General features: G+C 37.1%; 1 protein-coding gene across 1 annotated transcript in view; it reads right to left on the reverse strand.

The window, feature by feature from the left end:
* Positions 1 to 25,840, reverse strand: part of LOC101887289 (F-actin-monooxygenase Mical) — a 159,412-nt gene that overhangs the window by 34,422 nt on the left and 99,150 nt on the right. The window contains exons 5-15 of the mRNA XM_059124179.1: positions 16,957 to 17,959; positions 15,413 to 15,804; positions 15,120 to 15,349; positions 14,915 to 15,047; positions 11,821 to 12,341; positions 11,680 to 11,741; positions 10,725 to 10,973; positions 5,790 to 6,281; positions 5,021 to 5,290; positions 258 to 756; positions 73 to 188 (exon numbers count right to left, since the gene is read on the reverse strand). Coding sequence (XP_058980162.1) covers positions 73 to 188; positions 258 to 756; positions 5,021 to 5,290; positions 5,790 to 6,281; positions 10,725 to 10,973; positions 11,680 to 11,741; positions 11,821 to 12,341; positions 14,915 to 15,047; positions 15,120 to 15,349; positions 15,413 to 15,804; positions 16,957 to 17,958 — 3,966 coding nt within the window. The 5' untranslated portion in view covers position 17,959. The remainder of the gene's footprint in view (positions 1 to 72; positions 189 to 257; positions 757 to 5,020; positions 5,291 to 5,789; positions 6,282 to 10,724; positions 10,974 to 11,679; positions 11,742 to 11,820; positions 12,342 to 14,914; positions 15,048 to 15,119; positions 15,350 to 15,412; positions 15,805 to 16,956; positions 17,960 to 25,840) is intronic.

The raw sequence follows: 25,840 nt of genomic DNA on the forward strand, positions 1-25,840 counted from the left end.
AGAAAGAAAGGCTTGATTAAAATTAAAAATTCCCAAAATAAAATCCAGAATAAAATTGAAGTCTACACTTACCTCAGTTTCGGTGTCTGTTGGCAAATTGGGCGGCAGGGGAGGTAAACGAACCTCCTCACGTCTCAGCTCACGGGCCTTGGCAAACTCCTCGCCCTCCGTGTCATCTTTGCCATCATCTAAAAGGAAAGAAACAAAAATATATTTTTTAATATAAATCTCAAATCCCTTCAAACTATCCCACTTACCCGCCAATCCCTCACTCGAATCATAAAAATCATCCGAATCATCACTGTCCGTGTAATTCTGTTTACCAATCCATTCGGAGGCAAGCTGCAGGGTCTGCGCCCCCAATGGCGAATCATTGGCCTCTTCAAACATATCTGATTCTGAGTCTGTATCAGATTCATCAGAACTTGTTAAATCTGATTCAGAATCATTATTAGATTCTGGTAAGAAATTCCGGCCCGACCATTCATGTTCATCGATAATATGTTCTTCCGAGGGTTCACCATCCGACATGGCATCGGTATTTTCAAATTCAATACGCTCGGGGGTTTGACCGCGCTCCAATAATTCCATTTTACTAACATTATCGACTGGGCCACGTTTTTCCGGTGTCTTAGGCTCCTCGCCTGATTCGCTGTTAAGTGCCAAATCTTGTTCGACCTTAAGGCGATTTTCTGCAGAGACTGCGGAGGCAGCAGCTGCTGCTGCGGCTTGTTCGTTGGGATGGCCAGATGATTTCTGAAAATAAAAGGAGAAGATTAATACAGAAGGTAAAAATGAGTTAAGTTGGCTTAGAATGGAATTCTTATATCCTCCAGGAATAGAAAAACTTGATTTTTTAAAAAAGAAAAAAAAGGGAAATCTTAATCGCTCCCAAAAAAAGTTAACGCCTATCTATAGTAAAGCAAAATATGGACCAATTTAGGGGAGTATAAATATGCAGGATTCAGTAAAATAATATTTTTATTTGATTTTTTTGATACTAAAGTACGTCTACGGTGCACCATGAGAACCTAAAATTCCAGGAAGAAAATGATCAAGTACAAATGATTTCAAAATTGACAAGGTGAAAGCCTGATGGCCCAAACTAGTCATTCATAGAGGTCTTTGGTCCCCACCTTCTCGTACTGAAAGTTAGCCTCCAGTATTCTTAGTTTTAGCAGATCGTGCAAAATATTCAAGGCACCTCCTACTGTGGTAGTAGCGGACTTTGGCATGACGGAACACATCTCCACCATTTCAACATATCTTATGGATGGCGAACCAAACTTATGAGAAATCGGCAACCACGGGAATAGACGTTTAAAGAGAAAAAAATAATAATGTATTTTAATGGTTCCGAACATAAGGAGGTGTACTTGTAATACCCATGAGGCGTAAAATCAAATTGTAAAAAATTGCAAACATAACTCCCTGTTCATATATATACCCACCCAATGAATCCCAATTTTTAATATTTTGTAGACATAACGTTAATATCCCAACTCTGTCTCATCTTTTGGAGAAGAGTGTGGCTTTGTTCTGGGTCAGAAGAGCTTTCTATACATTAGACTTTTGGAGGACATCTCCGAATTTCATTACATCCGATGATGGGATATTGCCCATTGGCCAACGGCGGAGTTCAGTCAATCAATAGTTTTTTCTGAGCGTTAAATTTAACATCAAATTTGTTGGCAGGGATCCCCACAAGGTATTGGAGGAGGAACTTGAAACCAGGTTGTCAACGATAATCCTCGTAACAATATATTTTTAAAAATTATGTCTTTACTAGTTTGATAGACCCCGCGATTGTTATACTCTCAGTCATATGGCTACAGAGGGTATATATCATTTGATACGGCCAATACGTGCCTCATCGAAATAACGGTTTTAGACCCTAGGTCTCTTTGGACCAAATCCGTTTCAGGTCATTTGGAGTCGATCTAGCGATGTCCGTCGATCCGTCTGTCTGTCTGGCTGGCTGGTGCGCACGATAACTCTCCAAATCGATTGATCCAAAATCCTAATATTATTGTCAAACTTAGCTCGAGTTCGGAGATGGGCAAATATTCATGAAGCTCATAAAAGGCGAAATTAACATCCGATTCCATTCCGACTTCCGACACAAGATATGTTATAAAGATGGTAGAGATTGGACCATTCCTTCTGGTACCTCTCTCACAAAGGGTCGACGTTTCGAATAACAAAAACGATTATAAAATCCGAAATAAGCATCCGGTTCTCTTCAAATTAAACATATCACAATAGTTTTATTAACTAAAGGTCTGGTATGAAGTAGGAATATATCGGTACACTCCTTCTGGTATATCCACCACAAAAATTGACAAAATTTTTAATATTCATGAGGCTCATAAAACGGGAAAATAACATCCGATTCCATTCAGACTTGGTATATCTCTATATTTTCATCAACGCAAGATCTGTTATACAGATGGTGCAGATCGGACCATTTCTTCTGGTACCTCCCCCACATAGGGTTCAAGAATTTTGAAACACAAAATGCTCAAAGAAAGCGAAATAAGCATCCTCTCTCTCTCTCTCGCTCTCACTTCAAATTTCACAAATCCAAATATTTTTGTCAACCCAAAATATGGATAAAATTGGATATATTTCTTTTAAATTTTGCACATACGAATATTTTTATCTGTATGGTATACTTCGGTCCGCTATATCTGTTATCTTACGCACATTTCCACATTTTCCAAAATTTTGCACATAACTCATATAAAGTGAAGGAAGTAGTCGATATAGTCCAAATCTGACAAATTGTGATATTATATCAGTCTTAGGTCAGATACTAGTTGGTCAATATTGGCCAATTGCTTCGGAACCTCCCCCATAAAGGGTCAAAAGTTCGAATAACCATAACTCAAGGCAAATTATCCACGTTTATATCTGTGACAGGCCTCAAGAAAAGGTTTTTCAAAAATTCTCTAATTTTAACTCGCTTGTACCTCCGGTAGTCCTCGAGAAAATATTTTAAAACAAGTAAAAAAGCAGTAATTTCGGCGGGCCAAACTTGGAATACCCTCCATCATTTGGAACGAATTTAGAAATTTTCAAAAAAAAAATAAATAAATAAATAACATTTTCCAAAAATTCTGTTAAAATCTTAAAAATACCGAATATAGCTGTTATATTGGGGTCTATATGAAGACGTGGTTCTGCACAGGTAACTTTTTTCATAAGCCATTACAATATACGAAACTTGCAAAAAACAAATCCGGTGAATAATGTAACTAAAATCATTAAAATACTGAATATAGGGAGGGGTACTGATATATGGGGCCTATACGAAGTCCTGGACCTGCATAGACAATTTTGTGTCATATACTGTAGTTCACATTACGAACTCTAAATTCGAAATTTGAAACAACTCCATTGAAAAATGTTGCTAAAATCATCAAAGTACCTAGGAGGTACCTCTATATGGAGACTATACGAAGACATGGGTCTGCATAAGCAATTTTTTGTCATAGGCTATAGTACCCATTACGAATTCTAGGTACGTAATTTCAAACAACTCCGGTGAATAACGACCCCAAAATTGTCAAATATCTAATATCGGAGGGCTCCGTTGTGTGTGGGCTATACGATATCTTGAACCTATATAGATATTTTTATTTCAGGGAGTAAAGTGCTTGGATAGAACTTCTAGTATTAGACAATTCCACTGAAAAATGTTGCTAAAATCATCAAAATACCGAATATAGGGAGGTACCGTTATATTGGGGATAAACGATATCGTGAACCTATCTAGACAATAATCTTCCAGGGGATGAAGTACTCAGAAGGAAATTCTTATGTGGATTTTCAGACAATTTTGTTGAAAATTTTGGCTACAATCATCAAAAGACCGAATATAGGGAGGTACCGTAATAAATTCTCTTCCAGAGGGTAAATTACTTAGAAAGAACTCCTTGTGTGGATTTTCGGGTAATTCCATTGGAAAATCTGGCTAAAATCACCAAAATACCGAATATCGGGGGTACCGTTGTATGGCGGCTATACGATATCGTGGACCTATATGAACAATTCTCTTCCAGAAGGTAAAGAACTCAGAAAGAACTACTTGTGTGGATTTTCGGGCAATTCCATTGGAAAATCTGGCTGAAATCATCAAAATACCGAAATCGGGGAGTACCATTGTATGGGTGCTATACGATAGCCGCCCAGAAAAAACTCCTTGTGTGGATTTTCGGGCAATTCCATTGGAAAATCTGGCTGAAATCATCAAAATACCGAAATCAGGGGGTACCGTTGTATGAGCAATACGACAACGTGGACCTATATAAACGATTCTCTTCCAGAGGGTAATGTACTCAGAAGTAACTCCTTGTGTGGATTCTCCGACAATTCCATAGGAAAATGTGGCTAAAATTATCAAAATACCGAATATCAGATGGTACCGTTGTATGGGGACCGATATGGCCTGTCGTCGAACTTGACCAGCCTGCATTTTAGCTTCCTATCTTTATTTGTTTTGACTCTTGCATGATTACAACAGACGGACGGAGGAAGGACAGGGCTAAATCGCCTGATTCTGATTACGCTGTTCAAGAATATATATATATATATATATATATATATATATATATATATATATATATATATATATATATATATATATATATATATATATATATATATATATATATATATATATATATATATATATATATATATATATATATATATATATATATATATATATATATTGTTATGCCTAAAATGATTATTTCGATGAGTTACAAATGGAATGTCGAACTTAATATACCCTCCATACTATGTGAGGTGAAGGGTACAAACATTTGCAAAAACATTTCCAAAATATTATACCAATGTGTCCCTGCAAAGTACGGGAGATGATGAACTCCATTCTACTTCCAAGATATTAATAATTGAAATGCTAAAAAAACGCCTCAAAATTCCCAGGATCCTGGAGGTTATAAATAATTAAGGTTATGTTATCAATTTCTAAAAAAGACTCATAAATACTTACCCTTTGACCTGGTTTGCGTACCACTGGCCTCGTTGGCTTGGCTGGCAGCCTAAAATGCTGCGTGCAATAGAAACGCCCATTGGGATCGTCACGATCAAAGGCGTAGGCACCCAAACGTAAATTGGTATGACAATGATGACACTTCAGACAGCCACGATGCATTATCAAATTCTCCGTTTGTAGTTTCTCCATGAGATAGACGGTTTGACGGCAGAAATGGCATTTTTCCGATGCAGCTTGTTTCTTAAAAGCCAAGGCCACTTTGGTGCTCTGAGGGGGAGGGGGGATTAGAAATGACAATTTGGAAGGAAAAAAAATTAAAAATTAATATTAAATAAACATTTTGAGGTTGCGAAAGAAAAGAATTCCTAGAATTTAATATTTGATTTTTAATTTTTTTAAATCATTTTTTTTTTCATGAGTAGGATTTGTGGAGAATACTTCCTAGATTTTTTATGAGTGTTGGTTGAAATGCAAGATGCTTATACTACAAGAGTTTTCAAAGAAGCAAAGCATGATGTAGAAGGTGAGGAAAATGAAAATGCTTCCCAGTTTTGAATTTTGCAATTTTTGAAAATTAAAATAAAATCAAAAGAATATTTAAAAATAAATAAATAAAAATGTATATAAAAATTAAATTAAAAAATAATAAAGCATATGTGTGTGTGTTTATGTGTGCATTGCGTTAAAAAGGTGGGATATTTGGCCATGAAGAGACCTTGAGGGCGGGGTACCTCTTCCCCCGTTTGAACTAACGACTAGTACTCACAGATTTCGTTGCAGTATTGCTTGGGGGTGGGGCATTCTTTTCTTCGCTGACATCACGTTTCACAAATTGCCCGGCGATGGAGGCAACTTTACCCGGTTCCAGGACATTACCCTCCTTCAGCTGTTTGTCGAGTATCTTCAAAGTCTGATCGATTTCTTTGAATTTTTCCTCAGCCGAATCTTGTCGCGTTGGCTTGGCCATTTTGTGTTGGCGTGCCTGGAATTGTTCGCGACTCCATTTCGGTACCTTTTCCCTGCCCTTGGGGCCATGCACCTCCGTCTTCTTGGACTGTTCAATTTTCTTTTCGATTTCTCGTACATTCCAATCGTTGCTGTCGATTTTTCCAATGGCCCGCATTAAATCTTTGGGTTTTTTATCATTGCCTCGGAACGAGGAGGTGATACGTTGTTCCATGGATTTAATGCGATCACTGAATTGTTCATCGGCATTGGAGCGGGGCACAGCTGAGGGTATGTCGCTACGTTCACGATCCTATGGGTATGGGTGGTGGTGGTGGTAGTAATGGCACGGTAGGTGGATAAGGGATTCAGGGGATCATGGTCATTTTTTTATCCATTGCAGGAGGTAACAGTTGTGTATGGAGGAGGGTTTGTTGTAATGTGGATGTTTCAATAAATTTCAAGGCATTCCGAGATGTGAGTGTGTGTTTGTTGATGTGATGTAGGAGATTGTACAAAATTTGGAATAAATGGAGGAATAAAAAAAAAACATTTGGAAAAAGGCAAGAAAGGAATTGTTTTTCAATTAGGAAATTTTCGTATTTTAGTTTTTAGGATTTTCAAATGTTAAGAAAAAAAAAACAAATAGGTTTCAGTGTTGAGGTTATGTAGTAAGTAACAATTTTAATGATTTTGAAAATAATAAGTTGGAAAAGTGTTAGGGAAAAAAATTGGAGAAAACAAATAATTAATTAAATTAAAGTTAAATGAAAATAAATTTACGTAAAATTAAACACTTAAATAACATAAAGAACAAAAGTAGTTTTGAAAAAAAAAACTTTAAGTGAAAACAACAATTTTGTGTATTAGTCAAACATTTTTTTTGTTTGTTTTTCTCTTATAATTTTAAAAGCATTGGAGGAAGTATGAACTTTTTTAGCAACTAGCTTTACTGTGGAACTGTTTCCTCTTTATTTCATTAAGAAAGGCATTGGAGGCTATTATAATTGCCTAATGTAATCTGGAGAAAATTTTTCTTACGTAAATTTTCGCCATAACTTAATGTGCATTAGGAGAAAATGGTAGCGGTTAACAAGGAATACGATAGGTTTCCGAAAGGGCCACAGAATTGGTGGCCTTTTTCTGACCTTACATTTGGTAAAAATTAAAATTTTTCTCCACAAATAAATCATCGCTTTTTTTATAAAAACAATAATAATGGGATTAAGCCTGACTATTCTGCAACAACAAAATAACTACGGTGCTGCTTCTTGAGCCACGATCAAATATAAATTTAATTTTTAAATCAGAATCTGAAAAAAAAACAGTCCAATAGGTCAACTTCTTCTCTTTTGGGTATAGCAAGTAAATTTCCGCCTGGCCGAGCTTTTTAAACCATTCACCATGTAAAAACTTGACTTATGATCAAATCGGCCGGAAATCCCACCTTTATTGAATACTTTTTGATATGAGTTAATTTACCCACAAAGAAACCGAAATGTAAAATTACAGCTGATTTGACTGAATTCTGGCTCTAAAACTCAATCAGGAGGCATCGTTTTATGTGAGCTATTGTTAAACCTAAGCCGATATAAATTTATTTTCAATACCAGTTATCCTAGTGACAATATCAATGCATGTGCAATGCATGGTAGTCGAAGGAGCCTGATTATTTTTCCTTCTACTTTGGGAGAGGATTAAGCTAGAAGTTGTTTTCATCTCTGAAATTACGGCCAGATAGGAGAAAGGCCTTATACAAGTTTCGGAGCTTAAGAATCCTGATCCAAACTATACTTGGCCTGGGAAGGATTAATATCACATGTACTACTTGACGTGTAAAAATTGACTCAGTAAGGCTAGTCAACCCTCTTAGAACAATTGAATAGCTGACCAAAACTGTTGTGGGCGATTGACAACCTTTTTAGACCTAGAAGTAGTGCTAATGGACTTGAAGTTAAATTACAGAAAATTGACAAGAGATCCCTGAGTAAAACCGTCAGCAATGGTATACGATAGGCAGGAGCTGGCTGTAGAAACTCAATGGAGTCTACGTAAGTCCCGTTTTAAAAAAGGAATTTAGTTGACGGGCCAAGACTCTCATTCAATAATCTAGAGTTGAAGCTCACCTCTGTACAGGGTGAGTAGAAAAAACAGCAACCAACTTCAGACTGCTATGCCACTCGTCCGACATCTGTTAAAATTATTCCAGTGACAGCCCATTATATTGTTTACAAGCGTACAAAAGCATTTTGGTTAGAATTTTCCAGAAAAAAAAGTTATTCGTGATGGAATTCAAGCGTGATAGTGTGATTTATTTATATTTGGCTGGAAAACCACAAATGGCTATCGTAAAAGCACTCCAGCATTTAAATGTGAATACATCTTTTGTGCTTCGTGTAGCCCGACGTCAAGGAAGTGGACGTGGACGGAAGATAACAGCAACATCAGCAGAAATGGTTCAAAACGTTAAGAAGCGACTTGATCGAAACCACCACCGCGTCGCAGTGGCCGAAAAAGGGCTCGTGAGCTGAACGTATCGCAATATTCCATTCGGCAAATATTGAAAAATGAGCTCGGGCACCGCAACAGAAAGAAAATAGACTCAAAAGAGCTAAAGAGTTGCTTCACTTGGCCGAAAGTGGTGAACTGCCGAATTTGGTTTTCTCCGTCTCCGATGGGAAAACATTCGTTGTCCAGCAGTTTGTAAAAAAACAAAAGTGATCGTGTTTACTTGCCAAAGAGGTCAGCTGAAAATGTGCACCGACTTCGGTTGGCCACCAGAACTCAAGCACCGGCCATGGTGATGGTGTGGGGGCGCCATAGCAGCCGATGGTCGCTCTCCGCTCGTATTAATCGACTTTGGCATCTGAATAAATGCCGAATATTATCGCGAAAATATTCTGAAGGGTGTATTAAAGCCGTCTTTGGCACGCAAACATTTTGGCCACAGACCTTGGACATTCCAACAGGACACAAGTTAAAAAATGAGGTTCCTCGCTTCATTTCCAGTGCACAATGGCCACCGAAATCTCCGGATACCAATCCGTTGGACTATTGTGTCTGGAGTATTTTAAAAAGCAAGGTTGGCACTAAAAAATACCACCGTGTTGATCACTTCAAGGAAGGGCTTCGCCGGAAATGGGCAAAAATACCGCAGAGCAACATTCGGGCAGCCGGTTTCATTGACCGTTTGAAGGCCATAATTCATGCCAAAGGCGACCAATTTGAACAAATCTAAACTTATTCTAAAATTTGATGCTATTTCCGACCTTTTTTTTTTTCTTTCATTCAATAAAATTAAAAAAAATGTAAAAATTATGGCGTTTGACTTTGTTGGAGTTTTTTTATGTCACCCTGTATATGGGAGATATACTTATATCAGAACCGAAATTTGAAATACTTGTTTCTAGACTCAATTTTGTCGTAAGTGCCAAATTTCATCCCATTTGGGCTAAAATTACACGTTTGGTGCATAATAAACAGCAAATCCGACGAAGATATATATGAAAGCTGTATCCAAATTTGAACCGATCTCGATAAAATTTAGCAAAGGTATTTCTGAGCTACATTTGATATATTTCCCTTAAATATCGTTGTTGCAGAGTGCATATAACGGCTGCGGACGACAAAAATAACAAATCGGAGGAACAGTATATATGGGAGCTATAGCTATATCTAAACCGATTTCAATCAAATTTGTCATACTTATTTTTAGGCCTAATATGGTCGTATGTGCAAAATTCCATACTGATATTACACGTTTGGTGCCCAATGAAAGGCAAATCGGACATGGGAGCCATATCTAAATTTTTACAGATTATCTCCAATATCAAAAGGGTTCATCATTGGGTTAAGCAACATATTTGTCCAACATTTCATCAGGATCGGCCAATAGATGCCACCTACACTTTGTTTACAAAAATACATGGACAGACGCGCATAAATCGACTAAGAATGTGATTCTATGCAGATCATCAAAAGGAACCATAGTTCAATATCGTTTCCCTTTGCCTGTTACAAACAAATGCACAAAGACATAATACCCTGACCACCTTGTGGTGTAGGGTGTAAATACGTTTCTCAGAGGGTGATCCCTAGTATTGCCAATTACATTATATACTTAAAATATCACAGTTACGGGACATCTGATACCAAATATTTAGAAAAAAAATTACAAAAGGGGGAATATTTTCCCGTCTTTTTAGGATACATCAACGAAAAGATTTTTTTTTTTAAATTTCGTAATAAATAATATTATTCACTACTCTTCCTATCTATTTATTTTTCTGTGCGATCTTAGTCTGATTTTTGGAACTAATAATTTTTCATAATTCCTTTAAAAATCTTCTTTGCCGAATTTTGTTAGTCAAAACATTTGTTAGAACAACAAGAAAACGTGAAGCATTTTTGTTTATTATTTTTTTTTTTTGGTTAAAACTATTTAAACATGTTGTGGTTAGAAGGCAGCATTTGCTTGTGTAGTGTTCGGGAACAATAAACAAATGGCAAATTAATTATTTCAGATAAATTCTTCCACCAAAAAAAAAAAAACACAGTGGATTAATCATCATCATCAGCAGCAGCATCAGAGAGGAAGAATGTGGTTTTTGTGTGTGAGTGGGCGATAGAAGGAAGAAGCAGATATCAGCAGCAGCCGTAGGATACTTTTTTGCACACAACAACGACAACGAGAACAACAACATTAACGTCAGATAACAATATTCAACATCATGCTTCATGATCACAACTCGCTTACGGGATACAACAGCTTGCGTTCCAGCTCTTTGACACGATCATTAAATTCCGGTGCCTGTTGGCGATACATAAATATGGAATAATCCTCAAATGGGGTGTTCTCATCGGCTTCACGCAGCAAGATGTTGGCCTGCAACATGTGTAGGGATTTGTAAAAGTTTTGGGTCTGTTGATAGCGTTGTTGACGTCGTTTGCTCATGCGATCCTGGCGATTTTGTTCGATTTCCTGTAAACGCTTTTGACGTTCCTCCTGTGGTTGGTTGGGTTGTTGATTTTTGTTTGTGTGTGATGAGATTGGGGAATTTTAGTTTTTTTAATTAATATGTTCTTCTAAAACTAGCATCTAGCCGATAGTGATATTTCGAATTTGGTTTTAAAAATGTTAACATTTAAGGAAGATATTTCCATTTCATATTTCAGCTGGGGGTTAGGGTTTAGACAAATACACATGACACATGGTTGTGGGGGATAGGGGATGTAGACAAAACTATGGATTTATGTTTTTTGGACAAACAAGAGATGACAAAACTGAAATACCTGTTGATGTAAACAACAACTGTTTGATGCATTGGAAGAGGTAGTAGTGGTGGTGGTGGTGGTTGTTGTGGTTATGATGTCATGACCCAAAACATGTGTATTTTCATGATAATGATTTATTATGAAATGAACCTTTATAAGATTTATAATAAAATTTCATGACAAACTAATAATAATTGTAGTAATAGGTAATGATATGGAAAAAAAAAAACAATGGCAATTTTGTTCTGTACAAGAAAATTTCAGTGTGGGTTTTGAAAAGTGATCTCTGAGATCAGTTGGAATATTTACAAATTAAATATATGTTCAACATATTTTGTTTTTTTTTTTTTTTTTAAAAAAACTTTGATCACTTTTCAATTTCGATGGCATTTTAAATGGGCCAACACATTAATGATGAAGCCCGAAAAGCAACTTACAATATTGGCAGCCTTTTCGGCACTGCGGCGTTTTTTGGCACGGCGAGGAGTATCGGTTTGTGCTGCGGAAAAGAAGAGGAGAAAACCAAAATTAAATTCCATACATTTATAAAAACAAAAAAACATCCCTTCCGTCCTTACCTATATTTCCTGCACCTCCAGCCGCAGCAGCAGCGGCGGCATTATTACCCGATGCCAATAGTAGTTCATGTCTACGTTGACGTTTCAATTTCTCCTCATCCAAGACGGAACGTCTTTGCACCGTCGACGATGATGCCGCCGCCGCTCCTCCTCCTTGTGGCACATCAACAGCATCGCCTTGTATGGGCGATTTTGATTTCTGCTTATTACTCGACATTTGCAGCAATTTGGAAAAGTCCGGTTGTACATTTGTATAATTGATACGATATTTTTCACGTAAATCACTAAAATCGATTTTCGGATGTTTAACATGTGGTATTTCACCGCGAAATACTTCACAGATTTGTTCCAAATAGCTAAGCCATACTTTCGATTCGACATTGTTCAGCTGTATGGAATCTTTGCCCGTCATTATGCGGGGTATATGCAACTCTTTGTCGAGTATTTTAAAGGCGAGATCATTCATTTCGATGGGGCTTAAATCTTTGATTGCATTGAAGTCGACTAGATCGGGACGATAACTGGAAGAGTAGATAAGAAAATTTTATATAAATTATTAAATATCATAGCGAAATTCGAAGTTTTGAAACCAGAAAATATTTGAGGTTAGAAAAAATTAAAAAAAAAAAACATGGAATCCAGGGATGGCAGCAATTTGCAATAAAAATCTGTTTGAGAGCCGGAAAATCTAACTGTAGGTGATTTGGCCAGAGAATGTGTCTTAGCTACTAAAACTGTCAAAAATTTTTAAGGTTAGAAAAAAAAATTGAGGTTAGAAAAAATTAAAAAAAAGCATGGAATCCAGGGATGGCTACATTTTACAATAAAAATCTGTTTTAGAACCGGAAGATTAAAATGCAGGTGATTTGGTCAGAAAATGTGTCTTAGCTACTAAAACAAAAAAGTCAAAATTTTCAGTGAGGTTTCCCATCCACCGAGTATCTGTTATGCCAAACCATAGAAAACGAAAAGCTGAATATGTCTAGAACCTTCGTGGCAATTACAAATGCGAATGTTTTAAAATATGGATTCATTTTTGGACAACTTTTTGTAGAAAAGATTTCTTTGTACTGAGAATCTGCACATGGCGGACTTATGGAAAAGTGCATTTGGAAACTTATTCCACTGACTGAAAATTGCAACCAGTAAAGATAGTCTTAAAGTCGGGTGGGGCCGACTTTCTGATACCCTACACCAGGTTGCTTATTTAGTAGAGCTCCGTATATCTACTAAACGTTTTTATGGGAGATTTCAATCATACAAGCCAGATTATAATTATAATTTAAAGTTCAAAGGACTAAATATGCCGAAGCATTTGTACCTGTTAAATTCGCACTTGTATTGCCCATTTGGTGCACAATTAATTTGAAATCGGATAAAAATATATATGGGAGCTATATCTAAATTCTGACCGATTATCTCCAATTTCAATAGCTTTCGTCCTTGGGCCAAACAAATGATTTGTGCAAAATTTCATCTGGATAGGGCAATAAATGCGAAGTGTACTTTGTTTACAAAAATACATGGACAGACGGACGGACAGACGGACATGCATAAATCGACTCAGAATGTGATTCTATGCAGATCATCAAAAGGAACTATGGGTCTATCTCGTTTCCTTTTGCCTGTTACAAACAAATGCACAAAGACATAATACCCTGACCACCTTGTGGTGTAGGGTATAAAAAAAATCCATTTAAATTACACCCGAATTAATGAAAAGGAAGGAAACCATTTCGGACGGGTCTGTCCCTATTGCACACCATAGAAATATGAGGCCAAAACGTATAACAACCCCTGTTTTGTGATTAGGATTTTTATCGACAAAAATACCAAAACTATTTATTGGACTTGGGCATTTTATGAGACGGAAAGAATATTCAAAGGTGTCGAAACATTCAAACCATCCGCTATGGTCTCTAAGGAGGCTACTCTTATCTCCTTAGCTGAGCTGAGGAGCCTAATAATGCTAACGAGATAAATAACATGGTTAGCAGAAGCAAGTCAATTCTTCGTGGTGCCTTTTTCAAAGGCGTCCAGAGGAGGAGAGACTCTGAATCCATCTTTTAATATTACCCTTTTTTATCCATTGTTGTCTACCAGACTACTGCCTACTGTTGTCCATCTACAGATTGACCAGCATTTGTGAGCTTTCTTTTTCGCTAATGTGATCTTTTGAGTTTAGTCTTTCCTCCAGAATTTCTCTTAGGTAAAGTCTAATACCTGGGCATTTAAATGGTCCTGTTCCGAAAGACTGATTGTTCTATGTGACCAATCTTAGTCTTCCTGTTGAAAATACATAGTGGATAATGGATAAGGTCGCTAGTTGTGAGTGCAAGGAATCTATAGATTTTCTGATGTAAAAGGACAATGACCACCTTAGTCCTCTTTGGCGGCTATCAGTAATCAAGTCCGTCTGTCTGGCTAGTGTGCATGATAACTCCTCGAAGGGAGTATTCGATTTGATCCAAACTTTGTACATCGTAATATTATTTTCAAACTTAGATCGAGTTTGGATCTGGGCAATATCGGCCCACTCCTTCTGGTACCTGCCCCACAAAATGTCAAAATTTCCAAAGAAAATAATTAACTGCACAGAGAGAAAATAATTAACTGCAATCGCACCATTTCTTCTGGTACCTCCCCCACAAAGAGTTAAAATTTTGAATACCCATGAAACTCATAAAACGCGAAATTAACATCCGATTCCATTCCGACTTGGCACATCTCGATATGTCTATCAATACAAGATCTGTTATAGAGATCGGCCATTCCTTTTTGTACCTCCCCCACAAAGGGTAAACATTTTGAATAACCAAAAGTCTTGAATAACCAAAACGGTCATAAAATCCGAAATAAGCATCCGGTTCTCTTCAAATTACACACATCACAATATTTTTATTAACCCAAGGTCTGTTATGAAGATGGGATATATCGGTCCACTCCTTCTGGCACCTCCCCCGTGAAGGGACAAAATTTTGAGTAGCAATGAAGGTCATAAAACACGAAAATAACGTCCGATTCTTTATCTTGTAGCAGAAACCCATTGAATTTCTTTCAAACGCTTTTCAGACTGCGAAGCTTTTTAACTTACCGATTGATTAGAGCACACAAAACTTTACCATTGGTAAAGACATCGGAAACCTCCTTAAGATCCTTGGTAAATTCATAGGCATGCAATTGGGCACAGATCCAGCGCAGCAGGACAGTACTTAATGGCATGGAATCTGAAGAGAAATGACAAATAACATTAGTAAAAGAAGCAAAATAAAAATCTCTCACAAAACAAAACAACTTACCGCCACTGCGACGTTTCCTGCGCACGGGCGTATCGACCTGAGTAACTTGTAAGGCATTTGTGTCCATGAACGTTTGTTCCAATATGGATTTATCATCGGTGTCGATTAAATGTTTCACCTGCCAGACATTAACGGATGTGCGATTTAGATTGGGATAACGTGTGGCTGGATCGACGGTATAACTGCCGGTGTCACGTTGCAGATTTTCGGGTGTCGTTTGACCCAGGAGTCTGAAGCGGAATTTTATTAATAAATCTGAAATTGAAAAGTTTGTTTTTGTTGTTATCACTCACCTATAAATACTTTCCCTTTGGGCCAGCACGCCCAAAGTACTGTTGGCAGGATTGGACCACAATTTGATGGCATATGCCGCATCCATGCTGGAGAGAAATCCACGAGCACAACCCGAACCTGTGGGCCAGAAGGGCTCCAACAAACTATCGCCCACAAGGCATTGCAGTAAACGGAAGCCATGTCGCACAATGACACGACACGATGTCTCCGCCGCAAACATTGAGGTAAAATCAAACATGGCAACATCCGGTTTGCCATAATGATTGACGGCAAATTCTAAATTTGGCATTTGATATTTGGTTGAAAATTCTGCCGCTTCGCGAGCATAGTCGAGCAGTTTTTCGGTGTTGACATTAACGGGCGCCAGCAGTTCAGCCGGATCGGCAAAGTCCTACGTGAGGCGGAGGGAGATGGGCGAGAAAGAGAGTTTAGAAAATTAGTGGGTTATATTTGAAAATAAAGGAAAGGGGCTTCCTGTAGAAGGAAGTAAAAGTTTCCTTTGGTAGGCCTTAAATGGACTGTCACAGAAGGTCTTAAGACTTTTCTCATACCTTCTATAGAAAGCTACTCAAGACCTTCAATGGGAAGCCTTTTAAGACCTTATTTCCAGGAAGCCTTCCAGGCCATCTATGGGAAGCCTTCTAGGTCTTCTATAGGCAGCCTTCCAGGTCTTCTATAGACAACCTTCCAGGTCTCTATGGGAAGCCTTCCAGGCCTTCTATGAGAAGCCTTCCAGGTCTTCTATAGGAAGGCTACCAGGTATTCTATAGGAAGCCTTCCAGACCTCCTATAGAAAGCCTTTTAGATCTTCTATAGGAAGCCTTCCAGACCTTCTATAGAAGACCTTTGGAAGCCTTCTAGAAAAAGATCTTCTATAGAAAGCCTTTTGAGGCCTTCTATAGGAAGCCTTCCAGGCCTTCTTTAGAAAGCCTTTTGAGGCCTTCTATAGGAAGCCTTCCAGGTCTTCTAAAGGAAGCCTTCTAGGCCTTCTTTAGAAAGCCTTTCGAGACCTTCTATGGAAGCCTTTCGAGGCCTTCTATAGGCAGCCCTTTAAGGCCTTCTATAGGATACATATTAGGGCTTCTACAGCAAGCCCTTTCGGCCTTTAAGGTCTTCTATAGAAAGTCTTTTGAGGCCTTCTATAGGAAGCTCTTTAAGGTCTTCTATGAAAAGTCCTCCAAGGTCTTCTATGGAAAGCTTCACGAAGCCTACTATAGAAAGCGTTTCGGACCTTCTTAAGAAAGCCCTTTAGGTCTTCTTTAGGAAGACTTTGAAGCCTTCTCAAGGGAGCCCATTAAAAGCCTTCATCTGTAAGTCCTTTGAAACCCTCTTAAGGAGACGTTTAAGGACTTTATTAGGAAGCCTTTAATGACCTTCTTAAGGAAGACCTTTTGGGCTTCTTAAGGAGCCGTTGCGATCTCTCAGACCGTTTTAAAAAAGCCTTTTTAAAGACCTTCCACAAGAAGCCATTTTAGAGATTTTTTCGGAAGAACCTCTTTGACTTTCCTTAGCGGATGTAATACGCCAGTGTTGCCATACTCACTTGTATAATCACACCCTTATCGATCAGACTATGCTTCTTGGCAGTCATGACAAAGTAATGTGTCTCATCCTTGTAATAGACAATATTCTCCAGATCTATACCCGTCGTATGGTATAGCTCCTTAAAGAATGATTGATTGAAAATAAACGCCACACCGCTGATCTCCTCCGCTTTGGCTTCAGCTTCTGTTTTCTTGTTGATGAAATTCGCCGTAATGGCTATGGCCAATTTGCCGCGGAACTCTTTGCGTTTGAAACCCTCCAGAGTGTTACGTTTACCATCCGCCCCGATGAGGACATCGAATTCATAATGGGACACAGCATGATCTGAGGGTGAGACTTGGGCGCGCCAACCACAGCCATCTCCACTGGGCTCAATGGTGCGTTCAAACGACACACCCTCGTGGACTTCTACACCCAAAAGCAGGGCTACTTTAAGTAAAATACATTGTAGCTGACGAATGGATATGTGATCTATGGAACCGGCACAAAATTTGCCATAGAATTTTTTCGCACCCAAATTCCGTAAATCCGTAATGACAAAAGGCCACAGATGTAGAACATTGTTGCGGGAGATGCGATCACGTTTCTCGACCACAACAACTTTGGCACCCAACAGCTGGGCCTCAATGGCAGTTCGAAGGCCACACGGGCCAGCACCTATCACCAGGACCCGAGTCCCGGTGCAGGCATTACCCTTGGCATAGGCCCTATGGGCGGCACGTGCATCAAATTTCTTCCACAACGCCTGGGCTTTCCATGAACGTACTTTCGCCTTCAGCTTGGGATAGAATTCATTTAGCGGGGCGGGACGTAGACCAATGACATCACACATCTGACGATGTAGGCCGAGAATTTGACGCATTGTTGTGGCCACACAAAAATAGTCAAACATTTCGGCCGCAGCAGCGGCTGCCTCGTTGTCAGCCATTTGTTGGGCCAACAACTGTTGCTGCTGTTGTTGCAGCTTTTGTTGTTGGCGTTGATGAGCTGACCGACTCATGCTGCAAAGAAAAGAAGAAGAGAAAAATTTTATTAGTATAACAGGAAAATAAGTGGTACTTATAAAAATAATAACCATGTTACGGTGCAATTGTAAATCACTGGAGGCTGGGGAACTTCTTCCCCCAACCAGTCGCAATAGTTGCCAAAATTGTCCATGTCTGGGTTTTCAAAATTTAGCAGTTATTAAGGATAAGTGTTATACTTTGGAAAAATGCCTTTAAAGTTATTGGGTTTTCGTTTCCTTTCCATTCAGGGTTTCCTCAATTCAATAAGGATATTGAAATTATTTTGAGGATATTGTGCTCTGTATCGTCGAAGAAAATGATTGGAAATGCAAATTTCCCTCAATTGAGGTGACTATTTTATATTGAAAATAATTTCCATTTTCCTTTCATTTGAAATGCATTTCTTTCTTTAGATTTTGAGGCAGTATCGCATGTTACATAAAAGGCAAGTTCATTGAACCCATAAATCAAAAATGACAGGGCATTGTGTAAGAAATTCGGAAGAGAGCAGACATTCCGACTAACAATGAAATGTTGAGACGAAAACGACGACAATGGGAGACAGATCATCTCGACAATGATCAATTAATTATGAATGTAAGGGAGATGATGACGGCTATGATAATGTCATAGAATATTTATGATTTTTCAATTCGTTTTTGTTGTTGCTTAATTTGAGGTTTGGGGTTTGGAAATAAAATTTCATGATGAGAGGAAAATTTCCCAGATGTTGATCATTATTTCATATCATCAAATATAAATGAGTGAGAAAAAATATAGAATTCTTTTTAAATTTTCTATCAGTATAACAGTTATATATAATCAGTTATAATGTGTCATATCATCGAATATAAATGAGTAAGAAAAAAATCTAGAAGTTCTTCCCAATATTCTATTAGTTTAACAGTTATGACTTGGTATAACAGTTATATGTTATGAGTTATAATGTGTCATAACATCGAATATAAGTGAGTGAGAAAAAATCTAGAATTATTTTTCAATTTTCTATCAGTATAACAGTTATGACTTTGTATAACAGTTATATGTTATGAGTTACAATGTGTCATATCGTCAAATGTAAATGAGTGAGAACAAATCTTGTTTTTTTTTGAAAAATTTTCTATCGGTATAACAGTTATAATTTTGTATAACAGTATAACAGTTATATGAGATTGAGACAGTAAAACAATTATCATACAACGATAATATTTGTATGACAATTATTAGTTTATATACGACCTAGTGAGAAAAAATCTAGAATTATTTTTCAATTTTCTATCAGTATTACAGTTATGACTTTGTATAACACTTATATGTTATGAGTTACAATGTGTCATATCGTCAAATTTAAATGAGGGAGAAAAAATCTTGTTTTTTGTAAATTCAGTATAACAGTCAGTTATAATTTTGTATAACAGTTATATGTGATTGTCACAGTATAATAATTATAATACATTTATAATATTTGCATGACAATTACAAGCTTATATACGACCTATAACTGTTATACAGCAGTAGTACAGTTAATTATAACCTAAACCACTTCACACTTTTGGAAATAGTCCGATTAAGATTCCTTGGAATCCCTACATTTTAGGCACATATTGTCTTTGGCAATATTGTAGTAAAGAATGCAAGGATTACTTCGGTCATATATTTTAACCTTCAAGCGAGTCAACAAATGGGTCTTTTTGGTCCTTTTTTTTGGAATATGGTTAAAGACTCCATTTAAACTTGGTTGTAGCCTAGCAAAATTTTCTACAAATTTATTTGTCATAAGATTCTACTATAGGTCCCAGAAGACATGAAAAGTGTAAATCTTATCTAAACGCCAGGAATTCATGTATAACACATTTAGGGTTAAAAGCGTACTTTATGGGAGCTTATGCCAATTTTTCCAGGAAAGCATCATTTTAGAAGGATAACGTCAATGGTGAAATTATTCTACATCAAATTTCACTATAAGTTACTAAAGAAAATAAATCTCTATATCAATTATGTACGATATAATATATCATTAATTTCACTTTTCGGAGAGTATAATAGGTGACTGTGTTCACATTTTACACCAAAATTCATGCACAATGGACTTACACCCAATTTTTGTGTTCAAACCAACCAATAGTGACATCCATTTCAGGATTTCAGCTCTACTCCTTCACCCAATACCAAAGAAAGTACAAATTTCCAAAGCCACCTGCATATCTCAATTCCAGATACCAACCGAGAGCTGAATATCAAATTTGAGGATTCCATCCTTATCCCTTCAACCAATAATTTAATTTAGTACCATTCAGTATTTTTCGTGCAGTTATAGTACATCGGGTGAGACAAAAAAACTGCAATCAAATTCAGACTGCAGTCATTTCTAAGCCACTCGTCCGACAGCTGTTAAAATTATTCCAGCGACAGCTCATAATATTGTTTAGAAGCGTACAAAAGCATTTTGGTGAGCATTTTCCAGAAAAAAGTTATTCGTGATGGAATTCAAGCGTGATAGTGTAATTTCTTTATATTTAGCTGGAGAACCACAAGTAGCCATCCTTAGAGCACTCCAGCATTTAAATGTAAATAAATCTTTTGTGTCTCGTACAGTAGAAATGGTTCGAAAAGTAAAGAAGCGACTTGATCGAAAACTGCGTCGTAGTTGCCGAAAAATGGCTCGTGAGCTGAACATATCGCAATATTCCATTTGGCAAATATTGAAAAATGAGCTCGGGGTAAAGCCATTGAAATTCCAAAAAGTGCAAGAACTTACACCGCAGCATAAAGTAAAAATAGATTCAAAAGAGCTAAAGAGTTGCTTTGCTTGGTCTAAAGTGGTGAACTGCCGAATTTGGTTTTCTCCGCAGAGGAAACATTCGTTGACCAGCAGTTTGTAAACAAACAAAATGATCGTGTTTACTTGCCAAAGAGAACAGCTGAAAATCTGCACCTTCGGTTGGCCACCAGAACTCTAGCAACGGCCATGGTAATGGTGTGGGCCGCCATAACAGCCGATGGTCGCTCCACGCTCGCATTAATCGACCGTGGCATCAGAATAAATGGCGAAAATATTCTGGAGGGTTTATTAAAGCCTTAGGCATGCAAACATTTTGGCCGCAGACCTTGAACATTCCAACAGGAACTCAGCACCATCCAACTCAGCATGCGCCGCCACCCAAAAGAATGGTTACAAAATGAGCTTCCTCGCTTCATTTCCAGCGCACAATGGCCACCAAAATCTCCAGATACCAATCCGTTGGACTATTGTGTCTGGAGTATTTTGGAGAGCAAGGTTGGCACTAAAAAAATACCAAAGTGCCGATCACCTCAAGCAAGCGCTTCGCCGGGATTGTGCCAAAATACCGCAGGGCTGCGTGTGACGGTTTCATTGGCCGTTTGAAGGCCATAATTCGTACCAAAGGTGACCAATTCGAACAAATCTAAACTTATTATAAAGTTTGATGATATTTCCGACATTTTTGCTTTCATTCAAAAAAATTTAAAAGAAATGTAAAAATTATGGCATTTGACTTTGTTGCGGTTTTTTTATCTCACCCTGCATACCATCGGTAATCTAAATATGAAATTTCAGAATTGTACCTCTATCCCTTCACCCAATACCATATATAGTACCATTCAGTACTTTTTGTACAATTGCAGTTCACATTTTCGAAACTGCCTCCATATGTCTAGGCTACCACATGAACAGCGAGCCTAATACCAAATTTAAGATTTCAAGCACTATCTATTCACCCAAATGCCAAATGATACCAAATATTAGTACTTTTCGGGCACTTGTAGTACATATTTCCAAAAACCGCCTCTTTATCACAAACCTACCACCAACAGGGACGCCAATACCACAACTTCGAAATTTCAGCTCCCTAAACCTAAATGTTCCAAATGTAGTACCGTTTAGTATAGTTCACACAAATAATACACATTTCCAAAACCACCTTTCTATATCAAAATTACTCTCCAACATTGATTCTCGTATTAAACATCAAGTTTTTAGCTCTATACGTTCACATAATGCCAAATGGTACCATTTTTGAAATTTAGTACCATTTTGGAACTTTTCGTAACCTTAAAGCTTGACTTCTCAAAAACCCTTTCTGCACTCCATCGGTGACTCTTATTCCAAATTTCAGAAATCTACTTCATTCCTTTTGTCCAATACAAAGTATTCAATTTTGAATACATTTTAGTACCCTCTTGGTACGAATTTCCAAAAACCCAGCCTACACACCAAGACTGGCCCTTGTGCGAATTTTCAAGATTCTACCTTCAGTCGTTTCTTCGGGGCGTTGATTCTCAGTTAGCGAGTTATTTCGGTACTGTTTTGTATATATAGATAACTGTTATACACACAATATTGAGGAGAATTTAATTGTGCTCAAAACATGGATAATTTTATAGTTGTTAAGCATTTGTATGACTATTATTCAAATGTATAACAGTTATAAAATTTATAACAGTTAAAAATTATAACTGTTATACAGTTATACAAACGCATATTTGTTGTATAATTTTTCGAACACATAAATGCTGTGGAAATTCATAGAATTTACAGAATTTAGTTGTGCTCAAATGACCCTCACCCCTTGTAACCGTATAACAGTTACAGATAACTATTATACATTAAATATAGAGGATAATTTAAATGTGCGCAAAACATGGATAATTTTACAGTTGTTATGCAATTGTATAACTGTTATACAATTTATAACAGTTAAAATTTATACCTGTTATACAATTATACAAACACATATTTTTTTAATAACTTTTCGAACACATAAATGCTGTGGAAATTCAAGGCAGTTACAGAATTTGGTTGTGCTCAGAATTTGGTTGTGCTACAGATAACTGTTATACATTAAATATAGAGAATAATTTAATTGTGCGCATAACATGGATAATTTTATATTTGTTATGCAATTGTATAACTGTTATACAAATGTATAACAGTTATAAAATTTATAACAGTTAAAAATTGTAACTGTTATACAGTTATACAAATGCATATTTGTTGTATAATTTTTCGAACACATAAATGCTGTGAAAATGCATAGCATTTACAGAATTTGGTTGTGTTGAAATTACCCCACCACCCCTCCCCTTATACCCGTATAACAGTTACGGTATTGAAATAGTAGTCCTCTATAAACTTCTTCCCATCTAATTGCAATAAAAATTAATTACTTTTTAATAACCACATTCATAGCTAATAATGAGATTGGCGTTTCCTTTCAACTAGGTGCCCCTTCCCCTGGCTCCATCTGTGCAGAGTGCAAAAATTGACCTGTATTCTCACACACCCAAGAAAACTTTTCCATTCACATCACCACCTTTCGCCCCTCAAAATGTGTCTTGCAGTGGAGACCCTCATCGTTAAGTCATTCCAACATCGTTTATTGCATCTCCATGAACTTGGCGAACGAACGTTGGAGCATTTTGCCATTTGGCGAGCAATGACAATGACCATTGTCCCCTCCGTAGAGAATAGCTGCTCAGCTCTTTTGTAGAGCTATTATTCCGTCTGTTTTTGTTCCATTTTTTCTTGGCGTTTTTTTTCTCGCGATGAATGCGTTTAATGAATGTTTCTAAGGTACAATGTGTGCGATTATTGGTTGTTGGAGGTGTTGTTGTTGCTGTTATTATTGGCATTGACAAAGCGTGGAGTACAATGCCTGTCTTTTTATTACCGCGACACGGTATTGTTGTTGTTGCAGTCATTATAGTTCGAACATATGATGCGATTATTGTTGTTGTTATTATTATTTTAAAGTTTTCTTTATTGTTGTTGCTGTCGCAATTTCTTTTGTAAGTTCGGACAATGAAAGATCATTCAACGCCCGGAGATATTTCGTCTTGGGGTATTATCACACCAAGAAGAGACCCCAATAGCCCCTGATTCGCGAGGAGAAAGGTGTCAAATGCAAGGCAAAGGTGAATAACCAACCACTCGACAACGAAGTGAACTTTGGTGAGAAACTTATCCACCGCCAAATGTGGTGAATTAGTACATAAGCCTCATATAGGTGAATTATAATTTATTCACCACACATCTGAATCGCATTTTTATACCCTCCATCATACATAGTATGGAGGGTATATTAAGTTCGTCATTCCGTTTGTAACTCATCGAAATAATCATTTTAGACCCCACAAGGTGTATATATTCTTGATCAGCGTAAAATTCTAAGACGATTTAGCCCTGTCCGTCCGTCTGTTGTAATCACGCTACAGGCTAAACGAATTAAGATAGGAAGCTAAAATTTTGCACAGATCCCTCTTTTGTCTGCAGGCAGGTTAAGTTCGAAGATGGGCTATATCGGTCCACGATATCGTATAGCCCCCATATAACGGTACCCCCCGATATTCGGTATTTTGATGATTTCAGCCACATTTTCTAATGGAATGGTCTGAAAATCCACACAAGAAGTTCCTTATGAGTACTTTATCCCTTGAAAGAGAATTTTCTATATAGGTTCACGATATCATATAGCCCCCATATAACGATACCCTCCGATATTCGGTATTATGATGATTTTAGCCACATTTTTCAACGGAATTGCCTGATATCCCCACACAAGGAGTTTCTTGTAGGTACGTTATCCCTTGGAAGATACTTATCTATATAGCTCCACGATATCGTATATGCCCCCATAAACCACCTTCCGATATTAGATATTTTAAAGATTTTAACAGAATTTTTAATGGATTTTAGTTTTTGAAAATTTTCTAATTCGATCCAAATGGTGGAGGGTATTCAAAGTTCGGCCCGAACTTACTGCTTTTTTACTTGTTTTTATTCAAAAATAAGTTAAATATGAAATTCTACAAATCAAAACTAAAGTAGCCCAAAAATTAGGTCCCAAAAGGTTACTAAAATGTACTAAAACTTGAATACGAGTACTTTGTATTGGAGAATCGGAATTAGCTAAAAATTAAAATTGAGAAATTGAAATTTGGAATGAGGGTCACTGATGGAGTGCAGGATAGATGTACCAAAGGGTTTTTTTGGAAATTTGAAATCGAAGGTTACGAAAAGTGGTACTACACTTCTAAAATGGTACTCTATTAGGAAATTTGAAATCGAAGGTTACGAAAAGTTCTACTAATTTTCTAAAATTGTATCACCATGTACCTCGTGAACGGATAAAAACATGAAAATTGCTATCAAGGTAGGAAAGTAAGTTTGCCACATAGAGGTTGGTTTTGGAAATTTGTAATAAATATGCGAACTACCCTAAATGGTACTAAAGTTTGTAGAATTCCGTTTTGTGTGAACTTAAGAGGATGGTTATTTGAAATGTTGGTATTGAGGTCCTTGTTGGTGGTAGTTTTGTAATTGAATAAGAATTTCTACATATCAAAAAAAGGTAGACCAAAAATTAGGTTCCAATATTTAAAGGTGTGGGCGTGCCACACACGGTACTAAAATGTACTAAAAATTTAATACTTTGAAGTGGACAATCGGAACGAGCTAAAAATTGAAATTTGAAATGAGACTCACTGACAGAGTGCAGGATAGAAGTACCAAAGGGTTTTTTAGAAATTCGAAATCGAAGGTTACGAAAATTTCTAAAATGGTACTAAATTTCTAAAATCGTACCACATGGTGCTATCTCATCGGATAGAGGTGAAAACTTGAAATTTGGAAAGTAAATTTTATAAATAGACGTGGTTTTCGAAATATGTACAGTAATTGTACGAAATGTGCTAAATAGTCCCATATTTGGTACAATTTGCTATTTTGGGTAAAGGAATAGAGCTGAAATTCCGAAATTTAAAATTGAGATCACTGCTGATATATGTGGTTAAGATGTTGAGTAGTTTTGAAATGCTTCCTATATTTGTACGAAAAGTACTAAATGGTACTAAATT

Source organism: Musca domestica, unplaced genomic scaffold (assembly GCF_030504385.1).
Source record: "Musca domestica strain aabys unplaced genomic scaffold, Musca_domestica.polishedcontigs.V.1.1 1, whole genome shotgun sequence".
Lineage (NCBI taxonomy): Eukaryota > Metazoa > Arthropoda > Insecta > Diptera > Muscidae > Musca > Musca domestica.